The sequence below is a fragment of the Monopterus albus genome, unplaced genomic scaffold, assembly GCF_001952655.1.
Source record: "Monopterus albus unplaced genomic scaffold, M_albus_1.0 scaffold93.1, whole genome shotgun sequence".
Taxonomy (NCBI): domain Eukaryota; kingdom Metazoa; phylum Chordata; class Actinopteri; order Synbranchiformes; family Synbranchidae; genus Monopterus; species Monopterus albus.
The window spans coordinates 1,170,040-1,192,244 of NW_018127973.1; the positions used below are offsets into that span (position 1 = coordinate 1,170,040).

A 22,205-nucleotide genomic window follows, 5' to 3' on the forward strand; every position below is an offset into this window, starting at 1 on the left:
TCTGTTTTGTTATTACGCTGTGGATCTTCAGATTGTTGTGGTCTAAGTGTATGATGTTCAATCAATCTGCAAAACATCTATGTGAAATTTAGCACAAACAATTTCTGCTGTTCCAACTGATTTAGCTTTGTTTTGCATTTCTAGTTAATAAATTTAACACTGAAGTTGATAGCTCACTGTTTTTGCTTTCAAAGCCCAAAGGGGTTATTAAATTTGTAATATTACTGCAAAGTCATGTGTGTAAAATGACAGATACTGTAGTACTGTCAGTAGTTAAGAAAAGGTTATTTGTCTTTTGTCTCAAACATGATAATAAAAAGTAAAGCCATCTGACAGGGAGACAAACAAATGAGGTGCCTTGGATAGATAGTGTTGATTTGTAAAACAGCAGTAGCATTAGAAAAACAAGACTCAGTTTATCTGTGTACAGTGTGAGAGAGGAGCCAATTCGTCTTGTGCTGGCAGTCGTTTTAGCTGTGGATGGATTCTGTCGACTCCAACCAGTCATCTGACCTGCTAGAAGCAGCACAAAACAAAAAACACGATACTTGGATTCCATCCTCATTTTTCTTTGTTGTTGTACCCACCTTGTTACTGTATGTTGTGTGTCTGTAGATGTCTCAGTGCTACACACATTCTGATGACTTTTAACTGAAGATATGAAAGAGCGAAAGAGAGTGAGATTAAAGCTCCCAGAATGGTGAAACATGATGGTGCTAATGGGCTCATTTATTACAGTCCTTCACCAGGATACAGGTCGCTTTGCTCACTTAACATGGGGCCAGTTGAATTTCACAGTTCATGGCACTCATAGGCATTATGACTAGGTGGGTTCATTTGTGTTCTGTTTTTAGTCTTTTTTGTTTTTTTATCTACATACAACAAAGGAACAGTTGTTGTTGTTGCTAGTCATAAACACAGGAGATGGTCTGTAGTGTTCTGGCTGTTGTGGCACCTGTGAAAATGCTCCAGTTAAAATTATGATTCCATAGTCCATCTTCTCACTTGTTTGTGTTTTGTCTGGTTATATATTTAAGCCAAGAATGATGGTTATACAGGCAATATACAGTAAATAAGAAGTACCATTAGAATTGAAGCCAGATTACTTGGAATCTGCACTGGATGAATGGTTATTAGCACTGGCAAAGAAATCCAACTGCTAAAATGTTTATGGACAAGTGGGTCATTTAATTTACAGTGTGTGATAGAAATTCATCTAACGAGTGTAGCTGTGACCAGTGTTATCTTTATTGTGTGTATTATATACAGTACAAGTCAAGTTGGAGTGTGCCTCACCACAGGCATACAAATACACAACAGATACACTGAGTTACAAGTTAATTGTACACATCTGCAGTCTGATACAGTTCAGTAAGATTATATTTATATGATGTTTATAAAGTATAATTATGATTCTGAATGACATTACAGTATAAAAACATTTAGAAAGATGAGCAAAGTTCTCATTCAATTGTGTGGTAATTTGTTAGGCTGTAATTAGTGTTGATGATGTACCGGCCTGTAGTAACGTATACTGGAATATTTGTGTTTCAGATTTCTTGTACGGCTCACATACCTGAGGGACATAGTGTATTACACCAATCAGCCATAACATTATGACCGCCTGCCTAATACTGTGTCCATAGGAGTCAATGTGGCAGTTGGTTGGCACTCGTGTCACTATGCAGCTCACTGTGCATCTTCTGTGGGTCTGTTTGCTTCCACAGTTCTACTGTCAGGAAGAGAACAGATATGATGACTCTTCAGTGAAAAACAGAGTGAAAACTGTGCTTGTGAGGACACTTCAGAAATAATCATTTAGACAAATTCAACAGCCTCCCCACTGTAGGTGTGATATCACCACTACAGCCTCTGAATGTTTCTCTTCATAGAGACCAAAATATAGTATTTTAACCCTGTTGACAAAGATTGAAACAAAATGCAATCTTTATAAAAGGAATGCAATTTAAAAGTTTAATCTACAGCAGGTCACCCTCATCATCAGTGAGCCATGGGCATCCATGACCCTGTCTCCAGTTCACTTCCTTAGACACTGTTGGTAGGTACTAACCACTGCAGACCAACAACACCCACCAAGACCTGCAGTGTGGGAGATGCTCTGACCCAGTCATCTCACCATCACAGTTTGGTCCTTTGTCATAGTCACTCAGATCCTGACACTTGCCCATTTTTCCTGCTTCCATTACATCAACTTTGAGGACTGAATGTTCACTTGCTGCCTAATAAACCCCACACACTGACTATCTGTAACAAATAGTCAGTGTTATTCACTTCACCTGCCAGTGGTCGTAATATTATGGCTGATAAGTGTGGAAACATGGTTTATAAAATACAATCCCATAAATAGCATATAATTTAAACATTTAAATTCAGCATAATCAAGTGGACTGTAGGTTTTTAAAGTTGTGATAAATTAGTTGGTCAAGGGAACCACACAGACACTGGCTGAGACCTGAGACAAATTGGCTAGTGGCAAGTGTTTTACCATCATTTGACTATGAAGAAAAAATAGTTGCTAAAATAATGTGGTTAGCCAGTTTGTATCTCAGTAAGCTGTTGCTGTCTTATCAAAATGTTTGAGTCAGAACAAAGGTGATTGATTCCTTGTGGTTAGAAAATGCTCTTTTTAATGTTTTGTGTTCACTCTTTTCCACTCAGCTCCATGTAACCATCAGCAAAACATCCGTGAAGGTGGTGTTAGATTGTTCTGTGGTTGGGGAGAAACCAATAAATGCAGCTGGCAACATCACCACTGATGGAGAGGAGGTCCTGGGAAGGATGGTTCATTCCAGTGGCACACGGGACAGATCTGCTTCAGTCAGTGTGAATTTTTGTTTGTTATTGTTAACCACACAGTGAATCGATAAACAATGCATTCCTGTGTGTTTGGGTTCCCACTGGTCCTGACATTTGAATGATGTCCTCTAGGAAGGAAAGTTTGCAGAGCCGTAGAATTTGTGAGAGTTGGCAAAATCAAGAAATTGACAAAATCTTCAAGTTAAAGTAACATAAGTTTATTTCACAATCTGTTCCACATATTCATTAAAGTAAACTCATATTTTCACTGTGGTGCAAATAGCAACCATAAATATCCAGAACCATTTCAGGGAGTTACTCAGTGGGAGACCGTTTTATTTATTGCAAGTGGAAATGTACAAAGTGCTTTAAATGTACCTTGTCAGCTGTGCTCTTTCCATTATGGAGCACCGAGTACAAAACCTTTGGCACACCCACAGAGGGAGGAAGGTGCAATATCCTGGGCCTCTGGGAATACTCAGCACCGCTATCAGTGAATTTCTAATTCTGAACTACTGCAAAAACAATCAGCTGGAAAATGCTGTGTGAAGTGTTTTTCTAAAGGAAATGCAGAAAATGTGACATTTTCACCACTTACTAACTGATCAGTAAAGAGATTATTGACTCTAAAATATGTTGCACTTCATATTGAGAAACGTCTCTGCAAAAAATGAAACCTTAATGGTGGTGTTACCTGGCTTCTAGATCATGCAAATCATTGTGTGTATACTGTTGTGTACTGTCTGTGCTTTGAATTGGTCTTTAGTTGGATTCCTGTTTTGTTTTCGGCTCCACAATAAGCTGTATCTCTAGTTTTCTAGGAGCTCTTAAAATGGGACTCGACTGTCATAATGACAGCATGAGTCTGGATTTTCAGGTGATGAGCTTGATTGACAGGATTACAGTAGTGACAGCATCAACGAATCAAATCAGATGGTAACATTGTTGCCATGGTTCAGTTGACCAGCTTGACTGAATCTGGGTGAAAACTACAACCTGAACACACAGTAGGTATCTTTTGGTTCCAGCTTGACTGAAAGTGCCTGTCTCGTTTGTAACAAACACCCTGTGGTGCGCTAATAGAAGGTTTATAATTACTGAGATAAGACTGTTTTGCACAAGGCAGGCCTTCATTTTTTAATAATTAAAACCACTGGAGTCACATCACTGTCATACATTTTCCAGTTAAATTGGACTACTTATGGTATTTACAATTTGACATTTGATAGAGATGTCATGACAACAGACACCAGATGTTTTTTAACTTGAACTAAACTTAGCAGAAACTGGGACATCTAAATCAAGTTTTCCTAACTGAAAAATGGCCCAGTTGCTCCATGTCAGACTTTCAGGCCCCTACCATATAATAATACATAGAGCACCATGTAAACGTTGAGATAAAATTAAACATGACCAAGACAAGTACAGTCCAATTTCCCTAAGGCAGATACCCTATTATTTTCTGAAGCTGTACAGATTATGACTCCGTAAACAAAATAGTACCAGAGAGAAAAACAAACATTTTTCCACTGATTGACAGAATCTCACCCAAGTCTGCAAACATGTGTATCTAACTTCCTAGATAAAACATTGTCATAGTCATTTAAACTAAGAGGGGATTTCCCAGTGTTTGTCTGTGATATATACATGTATTAAGTTTGAACCTTTTTGAAGGCTGAGGTAATGGGGGATGTTTGTTTTATGAACGGTTAGAAATACCATATCTATCTAATCTAATAAAATAAGCAGTGTATGTCAGCAGGGCCCTTCTGCAGTCTTAATGCTAAAGAAAAAAGTTACACAACATTCTATGACCAAATTTTTTACTTGGTCTTTAGTTTAAGACTAATGGAGAACTTTTTTTTTGTTGAAGCTATCGACTGCACGTCTGTCTTTGAGCACTTGTCATGACATTAGAACAGTGAAACTATCTCCATTTCTTGTCGACACAGAAAACACAGCAAAACCACACAAAGTACCATGGTTAATACTCCATTTAAATGTTGCCTGTGTCACTTCTGCTAAGATTTTTTAAATGTGCTGGTAATATAGTAATTGTAGTATTATTGGAATTGGGGTGTGTGTGTGTGTGTGTGCGCAACTTTACTAGTGCATTTGTGTGTGTGTTTACAGTTCCAGCTCCAGATGTTTGACATCATCTGCAGTACATCCTGGGCCAGCAGAGATAAGTGCTGTGAGCTGCCAGCATTAGTAAGAAGCAAACACTCTCACACTCAGTCCATTGCACACATCTCCACCACTCCTCTGCTGTCTGTGTGCGCTCTGAATGTTACAGCCTTGGATGATTAGAGCCATGACTGTAGTAATGATCAAGCTGAGTTTTGACAAAAACAGGATGCTGTAAGTAGAATTAACGCCGAATTGCTTACAGTCTGCACTGGATGAATGGTTATTAGCACTGGCAAAGAAATGCTGCTGCTAACAATGTTTATGGACAAGTGGGTCATTTAATTTACAGTAAGTGATAGAAATTCACCTAATGAGCATTTGAGGCTCACACAAGTCGAGTCCAAGTATGCCTCACCATGGGCATACAAATACACAACAGACAGATACAGCTCCAAGAAAAAGTACTGACACTGTTTGCAATTTCCTGGTTTTCTGGATAAATTGGTCATGAAATGTGATCTGATCTTCACCAAAGTTACAAATATCAACAAACACAATATTTCTAAGCTGATAAAACACAAACAATCATGACCTTTCATGTCTTTATTGAACACACACAAACATTTATAGTGAAGGTGGAAAAATTAATGGTAACACCAGGCTTCTGATATCCCTAAATGTCAACTGGAGTCAGGTTGTTAGCAAACCTGGAGTCCAATCAATGAAACAAAAAAAGGAGGCATGGTTTAAAACTAACCCTAACCCTGTTACCTAACCTTATCTCCGAAGATCTATGATCAGGAGTTGTTGATTTGCATGTAGCTGGAAGGGGTCACAGAGTCATCTCACAGACTTCAGATATTCAGTCCACAGTTAGACATTGTCTATATATGGAGACAACTTGGTTCTGTGTCCACTGTCCATAGAAGTGGGCACCCAGCCAAGATCACTCCAAAGGCACAATGCAGAATGCTCAGTGAGGTAAAAAAAGAACCCTAGAGTAACAGTTAAAGACTTGAAGGACCCACTGAGGTTGGTTAACAGGCATGGTATCCATGGCAGTTCACCACAAAGGAAGCCATTCCTCTCTAAAAACAACACTGCAGCATGCCTGAAGTTTGCCAAAGACCACCTCGACATTCCACAACACTACTGGGAAAGTGTTCAGTGGACAGATGAAACAAAGGTAGAATAGTCTGGGAAGAATACACAACACTACGTACGGTGTAAAAAGAGCAAGAAAACATCATTCCAACAGTAAAGTACGGTGGAGACAGCATCATGATGTGGGGCTGCTTTGCTGCCTCTGGTCCTGGACTGCTTGCCACTGCGGAGGGAAATATTAATTCCCAAGTTTATGAAGGTATCCTACAGGATCATGTCAGGGTGGCTGTCTGCAAGCTGAAGTTCAGAACAAGCTGGGTGATGCAGCAGGACAAAGACCCTAAACTTTGAAGCAAATCTACTACAGAATGGCTTTAGAGACAAAATCCACCTTTTTGAGTGGCCCAGACCTCAACCTAATAGGGATGCTGTGGAATGACCTCAAGAGTTATTCACACCAGACGTCCAAAGAATATGGCTGAGCTGAGGCAGTCCTGTGAGGAAGAACGGTCCAGAATTCCTCCTGAACGTTGTGCAGGTCTAATCCACAGCTACAGGAAGTACTTGTTTGAGGTTATTGCTGCCAAAAGTGGTTGAACCAGTTAATAAAACAATGTTGTCTTTACAAGCCATCAATATGAATGTTCAATGGGTGTGTTAAATAAAGAAATGAAAGATCATGACTGTGTTTTATCAGCTTAAAAATATAGTGTTTGTTGATATTTGTGACTTTGGTGAAGTTCAGATCACATTTCATGACCAATTTATGCAGAAAACCAGGAAATTGCAAACAGTGTCAGTACTTTTCTTGCGAAAGTATACTGAGTTACCAGTTAATTGTGCATACCTGCAATCTGATGCAACTCAATAAGGTTACATTTATGTGATTCTTACCTAATTATTATTCTGAATGGCATTTTATTGACATTCAGAGAGAACAAAAGTTTTGATTAACCTCTGTGGTGATTCATACCTTGCAAATAGTGTTGGTGATATGCTGGGTTGCATTAGTGTATATTTATAGTGTTTTTGTTGTCCAGATCACATGCACGAGGGGCAGTATTTAAAAAACATAGCTAGTATAATGCAATCCCATAAATAATGTATAATCATAACATTTTAATGAATTCCTCGGTGCAAGTACTGTATGTGTACTGCATGTTTGTAAAGTTGATGTGATAAATTAGTTGTTTTGTAGTCAAGACAACGAAACAGACACAGACTGTACTGAACCACAGGTTGAGCACAGACAGCTGGGAGTCAAAGCCCTGATCCAGACACCTGAGGACAAGTTGACCAGTGATGAACGTGTTTTACCATCATTATCTTGTGTGCTGACAAGCTTCATGTGTATGTAGGTCAAGTTTTAAGTGATGCTGTTTGTGTCTTGCTTGAATGGAGGGCAAGTCACCCACGCACTCAGTCGGTGTGCATTGTGTACTGTATGTGTGTATATTTGTGTTTTCAGAGAGTTGAAGAGCACTGCCCTGCCATGCCTCATGCTTGTACCTGCTCCCAAGACAGCAAAGGACCTCCAGGTCCCTCTGGCCCCCCTGTAAGAGATCACTGTTTCTCCATTCAGTTATCTGTTCATTTAATTAATAAATAAATGAATCACTCATACCCTGCCTTTCCAGAGGCCTATCTGAGAGGTTTCAGATGTCTCCCTTCTTGTCAATGCATCTGTTATTTCCCCCTCTGTCATTTATTCATACCTCAGTGCATTTATTGGCCAACTTTTTAATTTGCATTTTCACTTCTCCTTTCCATCAGTTATTCACTCATTTGCTTTGACTACCTAGAATAGGTTTGTATCTATTCTAGATAAAGTGTTTGGGCCATCAATAAAACACTGATGGCAAACTTTAGAGTGAAACAGCCTGCCAGTCAGGTGGCTATATGAATAGGTTCACTTCCTGCCCTGGAATTTACTGTTGAATGTTAAGAAATTAACTCAATTCACCCTAATTCAATTGACTTAATTGTCCCTGAAGGGCAGTTGGAGGTAAGCTGGTACGCAAAAATAAATCACGTATTTAATTCTCCAGAGGTTCCACATATGCAAGTCACGAGCAGGTCCCAAGTTACCGTGGTGATAATTAAGCAGGTCTAGTCCCTACCATAAGTCAATCATGTCTTTTATGGATCTGATAATGTTATGGGAATGTCATGTATTTAAGTGTAACATTCTCAAGCCTCCCCTGATTATTGTCTATTCATAGGTTATAAACTAATCCTTAGGTATTAAATCAAAAAGGCATGGCTATCAGAAGCTCTTCTTATTGTGCAGTCAATTCAAAGCCAAGTCTGACAGCTTAAACCTAACAGTAGCTTTCTAGTTAATGTCTGACCAGCCAATAAGCTAATTGACATTTGCTGAAAAGACACTTTCACATACTTACCTTTCTTTGTGAGTTTGTTGGATGTTATGGTGGTCATGTCTCTGATTTTTGCCTCAGATTGTATTTTTTTTACTACTGTCATCATCAAAATGATCCTTCATTCCAAATTTTTTGGATTAGGCCCCTCCATGATGCCTGCATCTTGAGACCTGTGTTGCCTTTGCTGATCTCCCGCACTCTACCAGGGTTTCGCACACTGCACTAGTAATCACTCAGTTCTGCTTCAAAAACAAAACATTGCTTCTCTATAACTAGAAAAATGCAAACATTTAATAAATAAAACTAATTTCGAGTCATCCGTCTCAAGTCTGAGTCAAGTCTCAAGTCACGACTACCAGGTCAAAGTCGAGTCTTTTACCAATGTTAGTCAAGCAGGCCTCGAGTCCTCAAATCTGGATTTGACTGAAGTCATGTGACTCGAGTTCTTCCCCTTTGTAATTCACACACAAAACAATGTAAACACCTAAAACATCAATGTATGAAGAAGAAAAGTGACACTAGTTGAGTGTCACTTTTCTTCTCAAACTGTGCCTGAACAAATGTCATGCAAGGACAGTGTTTGTGCACAGTAAGTTAGTCTCTTGTTATTCGATCAAATAATATTTCAAAGCATTTTCTCTTGCTGTTAATGGTTTTTTAAAATCCTGTCTGCTAATGAAAACAGTCACAATCTTTAGGCATTTCCTGGAGGTGAGAGTATGTTTGAATGAGATGAGCAACAGTAGTGCAGCAGCCTGATTGAACCTGAGAGATAAGAGCAAGTAGATGAGCTGAGACTTTTTGTTTATATTCTTTTTTTCCTCTAGGTCCTCCACTCAGCCTTTGCATTCTTCCTCTCTCCTTGTCTCTATATATATTTATGCTTCTCTCCCATCCTAAGTTCTTCCTCTATGTCTCAGCCTCCGCACTTGGATGCTGAGGACAGGAGGATCAACACTGGTATAGTGTGAGAAAGTAATTATATGGTGGGCTCATTTATCACAACCGATTACAATCCTTCCAATTTCCAGCCCTGTCCAACAACCCAGTTACACTTACTAGGGTTATATCCACAGGCCATGGCCCTCGTTTCTAGTGTCCTATATCTCTTTGCCTTTGTCTCTGCATTTAAAGCTCCACCCTTAAAACAGAAACTTTTACTAAAGGAAAAAATTAACTGAGCCATGAAAAACATGCTATGCAGGTTAAGCTACAAGTCGATTCAAGAATGGGCAATAAATGACTTATCTCATTTTCTTATATTTTTGCTTGTTGTCAGAAAACAAATAAGCTGAAGGACTAATTATTTTAGACACGTTATTTTCCTTTTATTGTGTTTTCTCTCAGTATTGTGCTTTTGTCTGTCACCTCCATCTCTCTTCTCCTGTTCTCGTTCACTCCATTGCTCTCAGGCCAAACCAGAGATCAATAGCGGTGCTGTATAGCTCTCAGCTTTCCATTGTCCTTCTTTCTCCTTTTCTGTATTTTTTCTTTTACATGCCTGAGGGTCTTCTTCTCCTTCTCCCTTTTTATTGTCACTTAATGCCTCTCTGTGCCACCGTCTGTCTCTCTCTGTCTGGTTCTCTCTCTGGAATTGAATGGGCTTCTTAAATCACATTGTAACTGCAGCATATGGGCGTAGGTGAAATTTTTTTTAATGGTGGAATTATAGCTAAAACTGCATGCTGCAGTCAGTGGGGTTTTGAGGAATAATGAAAAGGCAGTACCATTGCCCTTGACAAAACAATATAATGGTTGTTAACATGATAAATGTATCGCATTCACAGTGGAAGAGATGCTTCCCGCAGACAGGAAAAGTTTGAAAATCCTAACAGACTGTGAAAACAGTTTTGCTGTAAACAGTGGACGTGTGCAGAATCACTTGTTGCACCGCTGAGACACTGCTCATTCTGATAAACTGAGGAGTGCGAATAAAGCTAAATAAATACCTGGATCTTTGGAGATACAGTATGACGCAGTGTTTAAACACACAGAATGCTGCCATGAGAAGAGAAGTGGAAGGCAAGATGAGATGGAGAGCAAAGAATTATCATGAAAGATTACGAAACTATGGAAGTTTATATTATTTATCTACAGTATACTGACAGAGAAAAAACCCTATTCTCCAGCGTGCAGATAAAACAGTGTGCTTTTCTTGATGAGAATCTATGTTTGTGTTCACTGTCAGATGTACAAACAGGTGACAAATGAAAGGAAAAACCAGCACAGACTGTCTTAGTAAGGTGTTGGAGCCACCACATTTCACCACAACCTCAGCGATCCTTGAGTCTCTGGACTCTACAGGAGGGGTGAACACCATTCTTTCTAAAGACACTCCCTCAGTTGGTGTTTTGATAATGGTTTGGGAGAGGCTGTCTAACACATCAGTCCAAAACCTCCTATAGCTGTTCAACTGGGTTGAGACCTGGTGATTGTCAAGGCCGTACCATATGATTCACTTCATTTTCATTAAACCATTCAGTGATCCCTCGTGCTCTGTCGTGCTGGGAGAAACCACTCCCACCAGGACAAGCAGAGCATTTGCATTCATTATGTTTCCCCACTCATTTACACAAGCTTTTCCTTTAATTTGTCACCTGTCTGTTTATCTGTTCCTGACTTGCACAGCAGCAGACCACTTCAGTTTTCTAAACCTTTGAGTCATGGTTGAATTAATATTGATTGCCGCAACTGAATTGCAGTCTGTGCTGCCCAATTTGGCACAGACTCTTCTCAGTACTGAGCATCAATTCAGCAATCAGCCTGACATTAAGGAAAACAAGACGTGCCGCCTGCCAGCGTCGTTTGTTAAAATTGAATTGCGCCCATGCTGTTTGACATCAAAGTTTGAAAAATGTAAATTTACCATGGGACTGCTCAGTTAAATGCTGAAAGATGCGTCATTTTTATCTGTTGCCATTAAAGGCCCATGAAAAATCCAAACACATTAATTTGTATTGCTGCTTTTGAAAGCTGATTTCAGTTTCTCTGCAGGTTTGTTTGACCTCCAACAAGTCTTGGGGGTTCACACAGATTGCAAAAATGCATTAAAACAACTTAATTGACAACCATAATCAATTAGAATTGTTTATAACATGAATTCACAGAGGTAGAATTGTTGCATTTGAATCTAAAGTTCCATTCACTCTCAAAAGGAGAATTTTAAGGATACATTCTAGCTTCTTATTTCACTCAGCACATACAGTATGTAGTTGAAAGAGTTACTGGTTGTTATTCTTCCTCCTCTCCATAGTGGCAGTTAAGAGATCCTTTCCCAAGACCACTCCAAAGTTGATGGATGCTGATGGACTGTGTAAAAATGCACTGCACAAGCAGGTTACTTCACAGCCAGTATAAATAGCAGGAATCATTACAGAGGCCAATATAACTATTTCAACACTCACGTGGACATGTGAATTTTATGTGAAGATAGAACTGGAAAAAAATCAGCCAATTATTAAATAGTGGAAAAGGTGATGTACAGTAAAATCCTTTCCTCAGGACTGACGGTCAGCTATGAGCACATTTTCATGTCACTTCTCATAACACAGTAGGAACCCCCTTCATTTTCATGGGAGACCTATTTAAGCAAACACAGAGGATGTACAGTATCCCAAATGGGACAATGATTAGGAGATCTGTTAATTTTGTCCCTGGATAAACCTCTGAGCAGATGGGTTAGCCTGAGGTTTACAGCTCCACACTCCTGCTGGTACTTACAAATGCTGTGTAATAAAGTGCAGAGCTCAAAAGGGCAGTTCACAGCACAGATCTGCATTGGCCTCTGTCCATCAAATTAATCTGTTCATATCAAAGACCTAAACAGTTCAAGTGCCATTTTTCTCCTTTTATGAGCCCTATTTTCTATGTTTGAAAGGGAGACTGTGTGATACATGTTTTTGCACAGCTGTATTTTTTTTTTTTTTTTAGGCACACAGTTTGAAAACACCATGTTCTGCTTTGACAGCGTGTGTTCGGTCTGTGTTTCAGGGCAGCCCAGGCATAAGGGGAGCCAGGGGGGATAGAGGAGAGCCTGGAGTGACGGTTAGTAATGTACACTTGATTTGACAGACCCTTTATCCTTCTGTAAAACCTCTGGCGCAAAATATGTCTGAGATGGCCTTTATTTTACAGATTTTGGCTTAGCCACTGCACTGTAGTTTGTTCCAAGCTGGGGAAGAGGAAGCACCTTAAACTGAATTTTTCCAGGCAGACTTTTATTATACGCTGTGGCACAAAGCAAACACACAAAGAATACCATGTTTGTAAGAACGTAAAATGTTGGGAGCTAGCATAATTTTTGTGATTTTAATAAAGGTTAATTAATTGACCCTTGAAGCTTGACAAAGCTACACCGGTCAGCCAAAACATTATGACCACTGTCAGGTGAAGTGAATAGCATTAATTATCTCATTACAGTGGCACCTGTCAGTGTGTGGAGTATATTAGGCAGCAAGTGGACATGCAGTCCTCACAGTTGATGGAATGGAAGCAGGAGAAATGGGCAAGTGTAAGGATCTGAGTGACTTTGACAAGGTCCAAACTGTGATGGTGAGATGACTGGGTCAGAGCATCTCCCACACTGCAGGTCTTGGTGGGTGTTGTTGGTCTGCAGTGGTCAGTACCTACCAACAGTGTCTAAGGAAGGACAAATGGTGAACTGGAGACAGGGTCATGGACACCGTTTTCTATTAGGAGAAACTATCAGTGGTGATATCACAGTGGGGAGTCTAAAAAATTATCCCTAACTTGTCCTCTTCCTGAGAGTAGAACTATGGAAGCCAACAGATTCACAGAAGATGAAGTGAGCTGCAGTGACACGAGGGCCAACCAACTGCTACATTAACTCTTGTGTATACAATATTGGTCATAATGTTATGGCTGAGTGGTGCATCTTGGATTCCACCCTCTCTCACACTTCCACCCTCTCTCACACTGGCTGGACATTGAAGCACCTCGTGATTTCAGAATAAACTCTGTGTGCTGTACTGGTAGTGAATCCATCTAGCCCCTTTCCTCTGTAAAAAAAATAAAATAAAATAAAATAAAAAAAAAATTAAAATAAAATAATGGAGAGTCCGCAAAACTATAAAGACTTGTTTATAGTGCATTTTACTTGTGCAGTAATCTGAAGTTTCCTATCCACACCTTTACCTTTAATTTGTCACCTGGGACAGAACAATCCCAATCCTCTGTTCAACCCAGTGATTAGATGATAAAAAGAATTAAGTTAGAGATGTGAAGTAAAGCCCTCAGTGGTAGCCCGCTCCATCTTCCAGACCGGATGTGAAAACACCTGCCATTTTAGATAGCTTGTGTGAGTTTTCCAGGCTGCCTAATCTTCCGTTTGGCCTTAGACTTAAGGCACTGTCCTGTCTTTAGCTGACACTGCTCCATCAAGTCATGCCTCAGATTATTAGTGAAAGTTTTACTGTCAAGTTAGCATCTGCTATAGTTTTGCTCTGGCACTCGGTTCCAAACTCTTAACAAACCATCCAGCTGTGCCAGTCAGTACAGGGCCTGATGCTGTTGGAAACGTTTCAGTTCCCATTATTGTAATTAAATTTGAAAAAGCATACGTTATTGAAGCTTTTCCACTTTGATGAAAAGCTTCATGAGTCCTGCGGTTTCTGTTCAGACAGAGCTGTCAATCAAGACAATAAGAGTTGTTTATCTCAACCATATGTCCCTCTTACTTTGACAAGCAACAGCGTATTGAGTGTAGTACATGAAGCAGCCCACCAGAGCTTAAAACTTTGCACATTTTACTAGAAATTCCCAGGAATGAAATCAAGGCAGGATTGAATTCATACAAAGGTTTTTTTTTAATACATAAAATGTGTGTTATGTTTTATTGGTTTAATTATTACTTTTGGAGTGAGGTGTGATTTTCTGGCTTGCTAGCACTTGTACTGTATAGTACACACACACACATATATATTAATCTTCAGCCAAATTTATTTCTGAAAAGTTATTTTGTTGTATGAGACCATCTCCTCCATGAATTAATCCTCACTAATCAGTTACTGATACATAGTGTAGGAATTATAAGAATTCCTAAGTGGGTAAAAAAGAAAAAAAAAACTTGCGCAGCTAATAAAATGAACTTTCCAGTTTTAGTTCTGTCATCTCTTGTTTGGTTTATCTCTTCAGACAGGAGCATATTTTAGTGAGACTTATTATTTAGTTAAATATGACATAACACATTTGTTTTTGTGTTTAAGAAACACATAAAGCTAGTCACTCTGCAGTAGTAAAGCAGTAAATACAGCTGGAGTGCAGATTACTTTGGCTGCCACTAAGCCAGCAAGCTGCCAGTGCTGGTGGTGTGCAGGAAGTTCTCTTCTCTGACTCTGCTGCAGGAACCCTGATTGTAGATGGATCCATCTATTTCCTGGCGTACATCTTATAATAAAAACAGCCTGTTTTAGCAAAAGCCCCCATTTCAGGGAAATGCACACACACCTCAGCAGATATAGCAGTGCTACGTCACATATTAGACAAACATTCATTAGAAGTTACTAATACAATTGAACTGAGACCTAAAATTGTCACGTTCATCTAATGTACCATCTAATATACTTTTTATTCTTCTGTTAAGTTTGTTACATGTCATTTTAAGTGCTTATTGGATTCCACGTTGCTGTTACTGAAGTGCACAGAGATCGACAGGTTGTACAAGGGTTTAAAATGGATCTCATGGTCAAAAGTTGAATCCTCGGTATATGAAGGGGGGCTGTCTTTATTGTCACGAAACTGAAGTTCAAATTGAAATGTTCATGTTTTCTTTAATTCAGAGCACTTTAAGGATTTCTCATTTATGCTGCTTAAAAGAATGAACCTTGAAACATTGAAATCAGGTGTGTTGATTTCACAGGGACCTCAAGGACCTGTAGGAGAAAGTGGCCCTCCTGGACCCCTGGGACCGCCAGGTCCTCAAGGACCCAGTGGACTCTCTATTCAAGGGCCTTCAGTAAGACTTTGCTTGTGTGTGTTTACTTTGTGTGTGCTGAAAGACAATGTAATATAATATCTTCACAACATGGATATTTCCACAGTTCACTAATTTTAATGATTTCATTCTGGAATAAGTGTAGTTTATGAAGAATGACTCCTTCTCTCAGAAGAAATAGCTGGCTCTAATGTTAAGATAAAATTTCTTTGTATTTAGAGGTTGAAAGTAAAACATTCTTTAGAATGAAACTGCTGGATCAAGACAAATGTAATATGGAAACCAAATTCACTATTATTATTCCCAAGCATCACTGCTACATTAAATTACGGTAGAAACACAGGCAGAAAATTTGTGTTGTGTCGTACCACTCCCATGTGTCTGCAGTAAGGTCAAGAAACGTGTGCAATTGGAAATGGATTAATATCGAGCTATTAACTACCTGCCAGTATAAACTGACAAATGTTGACATGCAGCTGAGAGAGACTTCCAGCCGCTTGTAGGATCTTTTCCAAAGCACGCTGAAGCTGTTTTGGGGACTTGTGGTGGTGTAGCATCTTATTATTATAACTGATGTTGTTTTTCCAGTCCTTCAGTATCTGTGTGTGTGTGTGAGACCGCTGGTCCAGCTGAGATGTAATGACATAGTCTGTTTTACAGGGTGTTACTGGGGAGAAGGGAGAGAGAGGAGAGATCGGACCAGCCGGACAAATGGTAAGACAACTTTAATGAGCATAATAGTAAGAAACGGAGGTGAAGTGTGCGTTGAAGTGATGATCACAAATGCACAGGGGCAACTATTGTCCAACCTGCCTGACCTGCGTTGGCTTAAAGGAGCGAAGTAGCACAACCTCAGCTGTGGGTGTATGTGTGTTGGGGGTGTGTGTCTGTTTATAATTTGCTCTCTTCTGCCTGTATGTGTGGAGAATACAAATGAGTCCTACATCTAATATCACACAGAGGCCATGGCTCTGCAGGTTCACCGTAATGAAACTTGTTGCCCTGTTTTTATTATTTTCCTAATAAGTCTGTGTGGTCTGCCCTGATCTTTAGCATCATATTTGTTAAGAGTCACTCAGATAACGAAACACCTGTCAGAGATAAATATGTAAAATACTTACTACTTTACAGATGTTTTTTAATCCTTATAGTAGAAGACATCTCAAATTTGTTTCATTAAATACCATAATGGAAATGGGTGAAAGTAATTTTCACATGGATTAAATTTTAAGGTGGACAAAAACGTTACCCCTTCCATATAGCCAGTATAAGATGATGTGTTTAGAAATGGCACACATGTCTACCATATACATATTTGCACAGCTCCTGTCCTTTAAAGCTGCACTGTACTTGCACAATGCTTACGTACTATACTGTTACTGTTATTCTAGAAGTGAAGGGCCATGTCAGAAATATAAATCTCTTCATTAAATCTATATTAGATGATTAGAAAAGCTACACAACATATATGAATGAGAGCAGGAAGAGGAGGTGAGAGGTGTAGGCAGGAGGTGAGGGGAAAATGGACAAAAATATTCAGGTAGCACTGCGTGCGTGAGGGTTTTCTTGCTGACACAGATGCACAGACATGGAACAGTCTAATGGAATCATTGAGATATGCCTAATCATTACCAGCATCTCCATTATTGGCCAGTAAACCAATAGGAGGTAATGTTAAATTAATTTAATAGTGCTCTACCAGGAGCTCTGGACATCAGTAAGGATAGAGTCAGTGTTTTAGTTCGGTTCTGTACCAGCAGAAGGTTCTACTTTTCAAAGAAGATTTTAGCACTAAATAAAATACTTGTGGTTACTTTTTTCTGTTTTTGTAGGAATTTTTTAATACATCTAGTAAAATACTGTATCTTTCTGACATGTTGCAGTGCTTGAAAAAAATGTGTTGCTCTTACAAATGGTGGCCTTGGTCTCCTACACACCCTGAAGGTATTAGTTATTTTTCATAATCACACCTCTCCTCAAGTTGAAGCTGGGCAGTGCTGTGGTCACCAAACTCAGTGCACAAGTAATCATTTTTGGCAACTGTAACAATAGGGTCAATCAAGCCTAGTCTCTAAACAAACATGCCCACACATCTAATCAGGGTAATGAAGTGAATTGTGATGGTGAATCATGGGACCATGTGCTTATGTTGATCCACAGTTTTGGGGCTTACATCTGTTATTTTACCCACTAGGCTGGTAGGTTAAACTTTAAATAATCTGCAGAGGATGTAAACAGTACAGTAGCAGTTCACAGAGACTGGACAACACGGCTGTTATTTGGAGGAAAAGTCTACACATTCAAAAAAAAATTCTGGTCTATTTCATTGACATGTTTTGGACTAATAGGGGATCGATGACAGGTCTGTGAAGAGCTGTAATCTGTTTTATAAGGAGGCTAAATTTGAACAACACTGGTACATAGAGTGAGCGTTGGTTGTTGCACAGTGCTCCGTGCCAGATAATTCCTCTATTTATAGTCAGTTTTACTGTCTTGGCTGATAAACTCATTAGCACCATGTCTTTACATCAGAATGTCCCTTAGAGCTCAAGTGCACAAAAAGATATTATCCACTGAAGCTACAGTATGTAACTTTTTCAAATTTTTTGTTATAGAGATATGCTCCAAAACCTGTCCTAATGTAGAGAGGTGCTGTGGAAGCCTCCTGTGACCCAGACTCTCTGAACAGCACTGGCAGCAGTGCAGAGATATTAGCTTCTAAAAAGTTTTGAGCAGGACTGACCTCTCTAATCAGAGTTTCAATTATTTCTGCTTAATCAGTAGTATTTGTGCATTCTCGTTTATTGTAATTTCATAACATACCAGAAAAGCTGGGCAGAGAGTAGCAGATCGTAGTGGAGCAGAGAGAGAGAGTGCTGGGTGGAGCAGAGTGGACTGATTTGGAGCTTCATGCTAGTGCTACCTTAAGTTTCATACTGTAGCTTCAAGCTTTCTACTTTTTAAGTTTTTGACACATTTGGTTTGATGAATCAACTTTGACATCTTCAGATTGTTTTGAAGCGGTGAATGTGCGAGCCAACATCCCCCAGAGCTCTTTCACATCCATCCCACTCACACACTGTCGAGTTGAAGTAGGTCCTGAAGCAGCATCATCTGTATCCTCGGTCTGCCACCCTGCCTGTTGTAGAGACGGCGCTGCTCTGTCCTACTCTGACTTGTACTCATGAACTGGACAAAGAGTTCAAATACTACAGTGCATCTTAGATGGGTTTTTCCTTAAGAAACTATTGATGTTTGAAATGAGCAGGAATCCTTTTACACGTACAGTATTTCTCTAGGTGCAGCTAAATGTAGGTGGTGTCCACTCATGTTGTCTGAGGCCCAAAGCAAACAAGATGTTGGATTCCACCATGGCTCCAAACCTACTGTAGATTGACTAGACGATGTTGCAGAGCATGGGTGCTTAGTGATCAGACTCTGGGCTACATAACATGATTTATTTAACCTATACTCTTTTGTGAGCACTGAAACTCATAGTTAGAAAGTTGTGATTGTTTCGTAGTTGTTTCATAGAATGTTTCATAGTCGGTGAGCTTTGTTTTAAATGAGCTCTTCTCTGTTGTGGCGACTTGTTGAACATATTTTATTCTCTGCTTTCTACCCAGTGCTACAACTACAGCAGAAATCTCTGCTGGGACAAGAAATATAAGAGAACAAGTGAATAAACTAATTTGAAATTCTTTGCAGCTAGGTTTAGCCGTACTTGAACTCTCCATGTGGAGCTGACATTGCAGATGGTTTGATTGAAAGAGACGGATCCTGCTGAGATCATAAAGGAGCATTATTAGTTTTTTACACACCACAGAGCAACTGGTTTCAGTCACTGATCATGTCAAACTGATCCATCGAGCCACCCGAGAGCACACTGTGCTACAGTATGATGGGATGCTCTTTATCTGTTTTCCAGTGGTTACCTTATGCTTTCATACTTTCACGGTTTCATACATTTAAACATTATGGTGGTTGAACTGCAGGGCACCTTTAATAATGTTTAGGAATAAGGTTTATTGGCTGAACAGTGATGCTGATTAAGTTAGAAGACCACATTTTACAATGCTGGGGATAATGACAATATTTACTAATAATATTTTCTTTACTCTACTGGGCTGGTGTTTATGTAGATACACAAGCTGATTTTGGCAGAGGGAGACAATTTATGTGGAAGCTGATAAGCATCTACCTGCTCATTATAGCGTGTTGTTTTAGGGTATTTATTTACCTGCTCATTAGAGCGTGTTGTTTTAGGGTATTTATTTACTGTTATGTACGCATGAAAGAGCTTTGAATTGGCAAAGTTTCCTGTTGGTGAGACCAGGTCACTGAGTACTGCAGCACTCCCTGATGCAGGACTCTCTCTCTCTCTCTATCTCTATCTCTTTGCTTGAATAGTCCTATTAATAAAAGTTCGCAGTGCTGCACTGTGTTACCCAGTAATAATGTGTTTTGTCAGAGGGAGGAATATGAATGGGTGTGTGTGGTTCAGTGGGGGAACGCTGTAGCTTCCAGAGCCTTGTTGCAATATAAGAGGGACCACAGAGAATATCACAACTCTAAAGCACTAGTTACCTTCCTTCTCTTTCTCTGTTTTGTTCTGCAGTAAATATTTTAAATATCTAACCCTAAAAAGACATTATGAATTGACAGAATGCCTCTCTACTGCACAGCAGAGATGGAGCCTAACCAGATACAGGCTCAGTTTCCATAAACCAGTCACTGCTGGTTAGGTGAAGTTGAGACAGAGATACACTTCCTTCTACAATGTAAAAACAAAAACTCAGTGAAATAAGGAAAAATAATTTTAAACAGTTCAGCTTTGTAATTTCAGCTTCAAAGAGTTTAATGAGCTCTCACAATTATTTAGAAATTGTATTTTGGTGCTTCGGCAGCTTTGTTGAAACTTTGCCGCCATCAAGACACTTTGAATTGGAAATACAGTGTAACCTTGTCATCAACATCCCTTCCACCTCTGTTGTAATTTGACAGGTAAAAATGCAGCTGGAATGAGTAGCAAGGTGTGTGGGTTTGTGTGTGTGTTCATCTTTCTCACTAATTTCTCACTTCCTGTTTATCAGTGTGCCTATATGGGTGTGTTGTCTGGTAATTTTTGTTTGTGAGAGAGAGAAACATTGGTTGTGTGTGTACCAATGCTTTAACCTTCTCTACTCCTAGATCATTCACAGGTGTGTATATACAGTACAGTAGTTGTCCCATCTTAACACTTAATCAGCTGTCCACACACACACTCACAATTGCAATGAAGCATAATGTGGATCCCTAGGCTAATGATAAGACATCAGAATCACTTGAACACTTGGTCCGTGCTCCTTCATTTGTTTGGCCTTCACTTGGATTACTCTCAGCGTCTGTTCGAGAGGTATTTGTGTGTGTGTGTGTTTGTGCATTGTACTGTACTGTATTCTGGCATTCATGTCAAGTTGTTGACAAATCTATCAATACATCAGTGCACATAAAATGTCCTTATGTTTACTTACAACTACATTACACTGTCATAAACCATTTATTTTATGTGCTGTTTATAAATGATAAATGGAGTGTGTGTTGTTCAAAAGCCACAACCTTCTCAAGTCATTTTAGTTAGTAAATGAGCCTTAGAATATTTCAGCCAGTTTCCAGTGCAGATAAACTTCTGTAAATAAAATTATTTACACATTATTTTTCTTAATTATTCTTTGTTGTTTACAAATATACATTTCTTTATGTTGAAGTAACCTTACTGCTTTTTCCTGGTCCTTTATAGACCTGCTCAAATGTGTGTGGGTGTGTGTGTGTGTGCATAGTGAGAAAATCTTTGGAAAGTGAGGACATTTTGGCTGGTTCTCAGCTTTTTGAGGGTTAAGACTTGGTTTTAGGGTTCAGGTTAGGTTTAGTGTTAGGTTAGGTGTTAGGCATTTAGCTGTGATGGTTAGGGTAAGGAGCAAGGGCATTCATTATGTCAGTGAGGGTCCTCACAAAGCTATAAGTACGTGTGTGTGTGTGTTGAAGATAGTAGATATGTGTGAAAGTGACAGCTAAGAAATGAGTTTCACTGTCACATTTAGTGTAACACCTAAACGAGGGCACGTCATTAATCTTCTGAGGCCTGTGCTCTGCGTCCCCATCCTGTAATTTGTGTGTTAACTGGCCTGTTCCATGGTTTTCCACTAACGCTGACGTGAAGAGATAAATCACCTCTAGCCTTCATTTGTGATGTGTTTTTTTTGAGGGGGGTATTGACTGCATGCACTGCCCTGCAGAGAGGTGGACGAAGGGGAGAAAGGGCAGGAGATGGTACAAAGATTGTCAAGCAAGGTTGAGCAAAACAGCAAATCTTTTATCGGTTTTGGTTTAATGATAACATGTCGAAGGACAAAAAAGACCCACATGAAAGACACCGTAGACCCCCTGCTGGACCTCCGGCAGTTCGCCTACCAGGCAAATGGGTCAGTGGATGATGCAATTAACATGGCACTGCATTACATCCTGCAACACCTTGACTCCCCCGGGACGTATGCACGGGCCCTCTTTGTGGACTTCAGCTTGGTGTTCAACACTGTCATCCTGGACATCCTCCACTCCAAACTGACCCAGCTCACTGTGCCTGCCCCCACCTGTCAGTGGATTACTAGCTTTCTGACAGACAGGGAGCAGCAGGTGAGGCTGGGGAAAACCACATCCAGCACCCGGACAATAAGCACAGGCACCCCCCAGGGATGTGTGCTCTCCCCTCTGCTGTTTTCACTCTACACCAACGACTGCATCTCCAAGGACCCCTCTGTCAAGCTCCTAAAGTTTGCTGATGA

General features: G+C 39.7%; 1 protein-coding gene across 9 annotated transcripts in view; it reads left to right on the forward strand.

Moving 5' to 3' along the window:
- col14a1a (collagen, type XIV, alpha 1a) overlaps nt 1-22,205 on the forward strand; it is a 147,209-nt gene that overhangs the window by 105,142 nt on the left and 19,862 nt on the right. For 8 of the 9 annotated variants that reach the window (XM_020608497.1, XM_020608498.1, XM_020608499.1 and 5 more), the window contains 6 exons: nt 2,680-2,838; nt 4,951-5,028; nt 7,520-7,606; nt 12,423-12,476; nt 15,310-15,405; nt 16,045-16,098. In XM_020608497.1, the coding sequence (XP_020464153.1) occupies nt 2,680-2,838; nt 4,951-5,028; nt 7,520-7,606; nt 12,423-12,476; nt 15,310-15,405; nt 16,045-16,098 (528 nt within the window). Of the gene's footprint in view, nt 1-2,679; nt 2,839-4,950; nt 5,029-7,519; nt 7,607-8,573; nt 8,681-12,422; nt 12,477-15,309; nt 15,406-16,044; nt 16,099-22,205 lie in introns of those variants that run through there. The other variant, XM_020608502.1, reaches the window with a different exon arrangement.